Genomic DNA, 8,583 nt, shown 5'->3' on the forward strand with positions numbered 1-8,583 from the left:
ATCCAGTCAGATGTACAGTTGCAGTATACAAATCAGTCAGCTATTCTGACCCGCAATCCTCTGCATACATGTGTCACGGTGTCTTGTGCAAGTATAAATAAGTTTAGAATGTGACAGTCAAAGACAGTGTAAAGGCATCACAATGGGCTGCAAATCGTAGAGAGCGTAAATCTCTAGACATGCTGGGGACAAACTGGATTGTGTACAATATGGCCCCTTTAAATGACGCATTCATTCAGTCCAGTGTGGCTGCTCTTGGCACCAACATGCAGGTTAAACATTTCTAACATGACATTTCAAGTTTACTCATTGAAATCGACATGAATGGGTTTCTTCCTTTGGCTAGCCACTTTTAACCCGTTTAATTTTGGAGAAGGCTGTATGACATACATCTCTCAAAGCTGCTTCGGCCTGTACCTCCTATATGAAACTATCAATTCACACAATAATCTTTTTGTATTCTACAGTTCAAACAAATAAATGCGTAAATGTGAGAAAATAGTTCATTATTTATTCATAGTTAATTACAAAAACTCTCTCCACAATAATCCAACAGGCAAAGAGGAAAGTTGAAAAAGTGCAAAGTGAATCCTCATAAGTACTAATTTATATACAGGATTACAACATGTGTGTTTTTAGATACTCTTGGTCAAAATAGCCTTTGTATCAGCAAATATGTAAAGCTACATCTTTGATCTTTAAAGTGTTAACATATTATCACTGTGAAGATTCATGGTTCCAATTTTTTAAGTGACTAAATAAACAGAAAAAAAATCTCCAAATCAACTTGGATATCATAATTTTATACATTCATTACAGCAATCTGATGAACCTCAGAGCAGCAATGTTTTTTTTTTAAAGCTTTGACTTAGAAAGCTCAGATGGACGAATGGAGGAGTAGTGAGAGATGAGTCTGTCAGCTTCTCTCCTCCCAGTGAGAAGAGCTCCATGAACGGTTGAGAAGTAGCAGGGGTGAGTAGCCTCTCCAGCAAACAGCACCTGTAGGGGCTGAAACAGGACAAATAGAATAAACAAAACCTTTTTAGTACGTGTCAGGTGGTGTGTATGATTAGAGAACGCATTTATGTTTCAGTCTAAACATGTAATTACTTGTGACTGTGATCCTTTGGATGGCAGGGGCTCCATCATGTTGTCCAGGTCCTGCTCTGAACAGCCTTTTCCAGTGTGAGTGTAGGATCCACACGTCCACGGGTCATGAAACCACTGGGAGCGGACAACTCTCTTCGGAGTGACAATCGGGTTTCCTAAATGCACACAGTTAGTCTACAAGTGCTGACAGAGATCACCATAAAATGTCCAAGGATTTCAGAGCATAAGTTGGGTGTTACCCAGTTCTTGTGACTCACCTGTAAACCTGCGAATAAGATGTGTGACTGCTTGTGTCACCTCCTGCTCAGACAGTGTCTCCATATACTCGGACTCATGCCCAGCGATCCAGCCACAGAGAACATGGCCATACCTGAAACCACAAACAGAGCTGCACATTTAATCTATGAACACTTCCTGTTGAATACAATATAAACAAGCTGGACAAGCATCAGCGGTTGTGTGCCTATTGTGGTTGTTGACCTTTCAGTGGGTTTCAGTACAGTGAAGCCAAACAGCTTCTTGATCCAGGATCTCTGTACATCTGGTACCTCATCCAACATGGCATCCTGTTTCAAGAAAAGGGATAAAATTGAGTCAATTTTTAGATTCTTTTTTTGCTAACTACTGGCAAAAAATACATATATATTTTGAGACTGAGATGTGAGCAAATGTAATCCTGCTAAATCACAACACTAAAACAAAAAGCCAGTGTGTATGCATGTTTTGTACAGAAGATGTACACCTGCATGCACCCACCACATGTCTCACCTCATCTTCCCACACGAGATAAATGACCTCACAGTCAGCATCCCACCAAGGTGCATCAAACTCCACAAATATTTTATTGTTCGTTCCAAAGCCCAGCCTCTGGACGGAGCACAGCTTGTGTAGAGGGAGAGGAGGACTGAACAGCGTGGAATGGTGCTTCTTGAGGTATCCTGACAAAACAGAACAATTTAGGGTTGGTCAGTGCTGAATATCATGTTGCTAATGAATCATACAAAGCATTCTTATTACTGTGCAAGGTTAGGGAGATGCTATGACTGTAGTAAGTGATAGGATATAGTAATTAAAATACATATACTACAAATAGAAGTACAGTGTTTACAGTATTTTTACAAGAAAATTGTGATGTATTTTTATACGTCATGATACATCTTCCTGACAACAGTCACTGATTAAAAAAGTGTCTCTACCCACCTAAGTGATATTCTCTCTGACTAGACCTCAAACAAGGGCACTCGATAGCAATCTGACTGACCCATTTAGTTTTACATTGTGCTGGACCAGTCAAGTGACGTCACGTAATTCGGTAATAATCCCCACCCCAACTTTAACTTGTGTTTGTGTATGTGTGCATGAAATTTACCTAGAGGTACAGTGCAAATAACATGATCAGCGACAATCCTTTCCCCATCATCACACTCGACCATGACAGGGCTTTCTCTCCTCTCTGTGTTGTTCCAGTGGACACAGCGCACAGGCCGATTGTAGGTCACTAAACCACTGGGGAGCTCCGACATCAAGTTTTTTATTAGACCTTCATAGCCACTGCACAAGAAAGAAATTCAGTGTGAGACAAACTGTGGACATGTACTGAAACAATCAGCTGAAATGATCATGGAATTAGGTAATTAAATAATGCACTTTGATAAAATGTGTATAATGTAAAACTACCAACACCTTAACAAATGTTACAATCTGATGTAAATCTTTACATCCATCCATCCATCCATCCGCTATCTATACACTGCTTAATCCTCACTAGGGTCACAGGGGGGCTGGAGCCTATCCCAGCCAACTTAGGGCGCAGGCAGGGGACACCCTGGACAGGTCGCCAGTCTATCGCAGGGCTACATTTATAGACAGACAACCAAGCACACTAACATTCACACCTACGGATAATTTAGAATCACCAATTAACTGCATCATGTTATTCGGCAGTGGGAGGAAGCTGGAGAACCTGGAGAGAACCCACGCTGCACGGGGAGAACATGCAAACTCCATGCAGAAAGATCCCGGGCGTCCTCACTGGGATGTAAACCGGCGATCTTCTTGCTGCCAGGCAACGGTGCTAACCACCGAACCACCTTGCAGCCCTTGATCTTTACATGCACCTATAAAATAAACATGTGTTGTTGCAGTGTTGGAGTACGAACCTGGGGAATGTGCAGTCATTTCCAGGTAGAGTCTTGTAGAGGCCAAAGGCCCCCAGACTCACCTCGTCCATACTGTGAGCCCCATTAACACAACACTCCACCTTCAACATGTTACTGATCACACACAGTCGCAGAGATCTGGAGTTTGCATCAATGTCGTTCCACTGCTCCGCAGCTCGTTGCTGCACCTTCACCAGCCAACAAGCAATGAAACAAACCCTTAATTCATGTGGGATGCAAAAACATCAGCTGATCTCAGATATTTGTGAGTGACAAACACAATGCAATTTTGAAGAAATGTACCTCTGAGCGTATGAAGTCTCCCATACAGGCCCAGGGTTCTCCCTTTTGACCCTGATATTCTGAGCTTTCATTCAGCAGCTCAACAAACATTTGCTGAGCAGGATAGACGTCCTCAGCATTCAGCTTCCGACCTGCACAGAAAAATAAGAATTAGGAAGACAACATCAAGTTTACCATATTACACAACTTCACTCAGATGCTACAGAGAGTAATCAATGACCAGCCGGTATAAAAAACAGGCTTTGCAGTGCACACACGAGAGTGGTTCCCAAAATACACTACTTTTTTTTTTTTTTGCCTGAAATCCAACAAAAAGGCGTTTTTTTTTTTTTTTTTTAGATACAATAGTCAAGCATTAGCACAGAGCATGATCACGTTACAGTTTAACATAAATTAAATTTTACCTTCCCAACCTTTCAGTACCTTGTAGTTTTTTCTACAATTTCCACTGAAACAGATTCCAGCACTGTGAACATTTATCTTCTACTACATGGTGTCAGACTGGCTGATTCTCCTGTTTGGTTCACTTTCACACTGGCTTCATAATTTTAAACTGTCTGAAGTGAGCATTTATATAATTGAATTTCCCTTCTGGGATAAATAAAGTATTTTTCATTTCATTTCATCTTAGAGCAGGCTATAATTCTTTAAAGATCTGCTAACCTGAACTGCTGAAGAAATTTGGAACCCAGGGGGGATGTCCTCCGATGTCCATGGCCTGGTTCTCTGGGGTCAGGGCCTCTGGATCCAGAAGTCCATACTGACGGGCCAGACAAAACACCGGGTTCTCCTCACATGGTCCATGGATCCAGTTTGCCCCTATCTCAACAATCTTATCACCTACAGATGAGAAAATTAGCAAAAACAAAAAGGATCACTATTAACCTTTTTTTTTGCTCCTTCACTTTTGCAATTTTGGTACAGTGTGGAATAACCCTTACTTGAGTAATATGTTGTATTTATGACTCACATGATTTACCTGTCACGCTGGATTATTAGAAGCAAACACTGATCTGTGATTCACACCAGCGTCATGTTGTGACTAGACAGCTGTTAAAGTACACTGGGTTTAAACTTCTACCTCTGGCGCTCATCTTCTTTAATATGTTACACAACTATTTGTGACACTTCACAAGGAGTGTCTTTTTGAAGATCTCCATTGTTATCCTCACATTTACACCTCTATGACAGCTATCTTTTCACTCTGACTTTTAGTGTGGTCATTGAGAACAGCTATGAGCGTGTCAGATTTCATAGTATAAGCTTTTACAAGACAGTAGTCTTGGTGTTGAGAACTCAGATAATACTAAACTTCAGTATAATATTGTTTTCACAGAGGTAAGTTTGCCTTTGCTGTTTTTGTCTACATACCAAGCACTGTGATATCAAGGCAAGTGTACGGTGATGCTAAGCTGGAGGAGAAGGAATTTCCAGGCTCTTCACCCTACCTGCTCCAGGGGTGCCATAGCACAAATGAAACTGCATCAATTTTCCTTATGTGTGAAGTATGAACCAGATTCTCATAGAACCAAAGGTAACAGAAGTGTTGGAATAATTTTATGTTATGATCCAATGATCTTTGTGAAAAGTCTAAGAGTCAATGCTGTAAATGTCCATTACATCTATTGAACTTTGTGAGTGTGAGAAAAGGACAGATGTTCTTAGTGGGTAGTCAAAATACCATGAGAACTGTGCCTAATTGTTTTCAGTTTTCTGTTCACTGTATGTAAGAAGCAATGCTTCATGTTTTTAGTCAGTCACTTGTTCAGATTCTGTACTGTGCATGTGATTCTTTGCTGCAAGTAAAACATTGCTTGAACCTGAGAGACGACTCTGTGTGCTGATTTGGAGCAGTTAGGACTCCACTGAAGTATTTTCCTCACAAGAAGAAACCTCAAAATCTGTACGTACAGTTGTCCTCAAATGTATTCATTCCCTTCCATTAAAGAAAAGGCAAAATTCACAATAGTCACTAAAATAAATAGAAATTGAAAAATACATAAATAAATAAACATTTGTTAAATTATAATTTAGTGAATTAAGACATTGCTTTTGAATTGTGGTTGAAAAGAATAATTTCAAGAAACAAACAAAACTGTCCTGGACAAATTAGAGGACTTTGCTGATGAGTAGTTGAGCAGTGGGCCAGAATAGCTGTCAACAGGTGCAGAAGTCTGATTGAGAGTTACAGAAAACACTTGACTGCAGTGATTGTCTCAAAGGGTTGTTCAACAAAATATTAGTTCACGGGTTCCATCATGCTTGTGTGTGGTTTTTAAAAAATATATTTCTGTTGAAGCACAATTCAAAAGCAATGTCCTGATGTGCATTACATTAGTATTAATTATTACTTTTGTCAATTTCAGCTTATTTCAGTGACAGCTGTTTTTTTCCCTCCTTCAATGGGAGGCTATGAATACATTTAAGGACGACTGTACACAGACTGCTTTGGATCAGTGAGGAAATATGGAGCCCCCGTATAGTCACGGTAGGTTCCCCCCCTATTCTTTATTACCCTGTGCTCCATAGAGGACAGTCGTGCTCCTGTTGTAGTAAAGCTGGAGTTAGTTGAATAATATAATAGCTGATTTTTTTGGATAAGCACATGACCAAGTACTTACAGCTCCAGTGCAAAGACAACAGCTGATAAAGCTTTTAAGAGCGAGACACTGTGTTGGTTACATGTACATTACCAGTCAGTCTGCACAGCATTCTGAAGCTTCTTTGGTCCACTAACTGTATCTGTAGCACTTGTCTTTATGTAGATGTTTCAGTAGTCACTGTATTGTATGTACTTTGTCCTCAGGTGCCACTGTTGCTGAGACCGTTGGCCGTCTATATGGGCCTATATAACTTACAAACTGTTACAGGACGTGCCAGCGTTAAAACTGAGCTGATAATAGTGTAGTTGTGCCAACTTGAGCTGTGGTCACAACCAGGAGCTGTGTGCTGCTGTCAGACCGCAGCCTGGTGAGGAACTCAGTACTGCGGCTTACCACAGAACAGAATTATGTTTAAAAAAATAAATAAATAAATAAATAAATAAAACACCATGACCTTTGAACTCCTACAAGAAAACGTGTTTTTTTTGTGATTTAAACAGCTAACTCATTTAGCCTCCTACTGCTGTGTCAGTAGTTGCTGCTCATCGCTCACCCAGTCTTCCTGTTTTTATTCTTCCTCCGCTTCTTTCAGTCGCTTCAAGTATCCGTACATGTTGAAATCCAGCTTCAACGAGCCGGTGAGCCGCTGATATACCTGATATCCCGCATCCTACTATCACTACTTTAGCGTTCACACTCCTGGACATGGCTGCTTCGCACTGACGTGACAGTTTCTCTGCTTCGTCTGGAGACAAGAGCGACGGTTCACCACGTCCGCCGGTCGAGACTTTCAAAATAAAACGCACCTCTCGTGCCGTATGTGACAGACAGTTGAACACAGGGTTAGTTCAGGCAACGGCAAATATTATTCCTTAAAAGGCTCCCATTTTAAATCATCGTGTTCCCAGAAAAATAAAACAAATAGTGCAATAAAACACATTTTAAAAACATTTTACAAGCTACTGCCTTTACTTTGGCAGCAATTTAATTTCCATAAGAATAAACAGTGTATTACATTTCAATACCACACATATATGTGCTTAAATCTGTAAATAATTACATTAAACATTCTTTTACTCACATAGAAAAACGCAATAACTTCATGTTATTTTTGTGGTTGTCTGAGATTTAATTTATTCAATAACATCAATTAACAAAGAGGCAAATTGTTCCATCGTTTCCAGACTTTTGTGACAAATTACAGCACTGAATATTCTTTATTGAGCCTGCCCCATCATTTCATATTTCATTTATTTAGTATAATTACTGGACAACCAATCAATTCAGTTCACAGATGTGCTGTTGTGCATTTTCTGAAAGGCCTCTAAAACAGTTCTTATAACTATTGTTAAAAAAGACACTTCTTAGATCATGTAAATCTACTTTCCCTCCTTTTTAATGAAGAGGCTCACTGACACAGTGTCCTGTGATTAATTGAAAAAGATTAGGTACTCTGCTTATACATTATATCTGCAGTCACTTTATAGTTACCAAAGAGCAAACTGACACCTAAACAGCATGTATTGATTCTTGTTCTTCCTGAGTCTGACTCAATTTACATTTTATTTGAACTACCATTTAATTGTACATCACATACATCATCACAATGCGAGAAAGTGCAAACAATTCCAGCCTGTGTGGATGTTTGGACACCGGAGATACAGCAGATTTGGGAAGGCACTGTGCAATATCTGACACATGAATTTCCATCAGGATTCATAACGTTCTATGCTGTTTTCTCCTCAAGCAACCTTTTAGCTTTTGTCCAAGTATGTGCTAGATTATCACATTCATGTCTGTCTTTTATTCTCCATTTACCAACTCTTCGTCATGTCAGGCCATGACACTTCCAGTCACCTGAATTGCACTTTCACCCAGCCAGCTGACGATCATAAACCCCACAGCATGTACACTGACCCAGTTCGATGAATATACTGTCTGATTATCTACTACATATTACCTGCTATAGCGTTCCCTCTTAATTCCCTGCCTGCCTTTAAACTCTGCCTTTCCTTTGCCCCTTTGATCTGTTCACCATCGATAGCTCTTGTCTGTTGTTAACTATTGATTTCTAACCTAGTCATTTTTTAGGAGTAATGAGTGATGAGTCTATCAGCTTCTCTCCACCCGGAGAGCAGCGCTCCATGGGCGGCAGAGTAGTAGTCAGGATGAGTCGCCTCTCCAGCAAACATCACCTGCAGGGGCTGAAACATTCGCTAAGAAATATGTGTTGCGGTCATATTTTGTGAGTTAGTGTATGTGTACTCTGGAGGCAAATGTAATGCAAATGAATGTATGTAAATAAAAACACTTTGGCTGAGTACCTGCGACTTTTCTCCCTTCGTAGGCAGGGGCTCCATCATGTTCTCCAGGTCCTTTGCTGAACAGCCTATTGCTGGGTGACAGTA

At 40.3% G+C, this 8,583-nt stretch overlaps 2 protein-coding genes across 2 annotated transcripts in view; both read right to left on the minus strand.

The window, feature by feature from the left end:
• Positions 1 to 489: 489 nt before the first annotated feature.
• On the minus strand, positions 490 to 6,905 carry LOC103364312 (peroxisomal N(1)-acetyl-spermine/spermidine oxidase). Its single transcript, XM_008291379.1, has 10 exons — positions 6,729 to 6,905; positions 4,236 to 4,412; positions 3,573 to 3,703; positions 3,270 to 3,457; positions 2,480 to 2,661; positions 1,879 to 2,048; positions 1,591 to 1,676; positions 1,368 to 1,480; positions 1,111 to 1,265; positions 490 to 1,008 (listed from the first exon to the last, which is right to left on the minus strand). The coding sequence occupies exons 1-10, from the start codon at positions 6,880 to 6,882 to the stop codon at positions 856 to 858; spliced, it is 1,509 nt and encodes a 502-aa protein (XP_008289601.1). The 5' UTR covers positions 6,883 to 6,905; the 3' UTR covers positions 490 to 855.
• A 241-nt stretch (positions 6,906 to 7,146) lies between these two features.
• LOC103364329 (peroxisomal N(1)-acetyl-spermine/spermidine oxidase-like) overlaps positions 7,147 to 8,583 on the minus strand; it is a 25,729-nt gene continuing 24,292 nt past the window's right edge. The window contains exons 9-10 of the mRNA XM_008291403.1: positions 8,500 to 8,579; positions 7,147 to 8,379 (exon numbers count right to left, since the gene is read on the minus strand). Coding sequence (XP_008289625.1) covers positions 8,263 to 8,379; positions 8,500 to 8,579 — 197 coding nt within the window. The 3' untranslated portion in view covers positions 7,147 to 8,262. The remainder of the gene's footprint in view (positions 8,380 to 8,499; positions 8,580 to 8,583) is intronic.

The sequence above is a fragment of the Stegastes partitus genome, unplaced genomic scaffold, assembly GCF_000690725.1.
Source record: "Stegastes partitus isolate 25-593 unplaced genomic scaffold, Stegastes_partitus-1.0.2 Scaffold741, whole genome shotgun sequence".
NCBI classification, from domain to species: Eukaryota; Metazoa; Chordata; class Actinopteri; family Pomacentridae; genus Stegastes; species Stegastes partitus.

Bases quoted from the DNA above. Each gene is read 5' to 3' on its own strand.
- LOC103364312 (XM_008291379.1), bottom strand. From the start codon at position 6,882: ATGTCCAGGAGTGTGAACGCTAAAGTAGTGATAGTAGGATGCGGGATA. The intron at 3,704-4,235 runs GTTAGCAGATCT...TTTTCTGTGCAG, and splicing joins AAATTTCTTCAGCAGTTCAG to GTCGGAAGCTGAATGCTGAG. The intron at 2,049-2,479 runs GTAAATTTCATG...CTGTTTTGTCAG, and splicing joins TATTTGCACTGTACCTCTAG to GATACCTCAAGAAGCACCAT.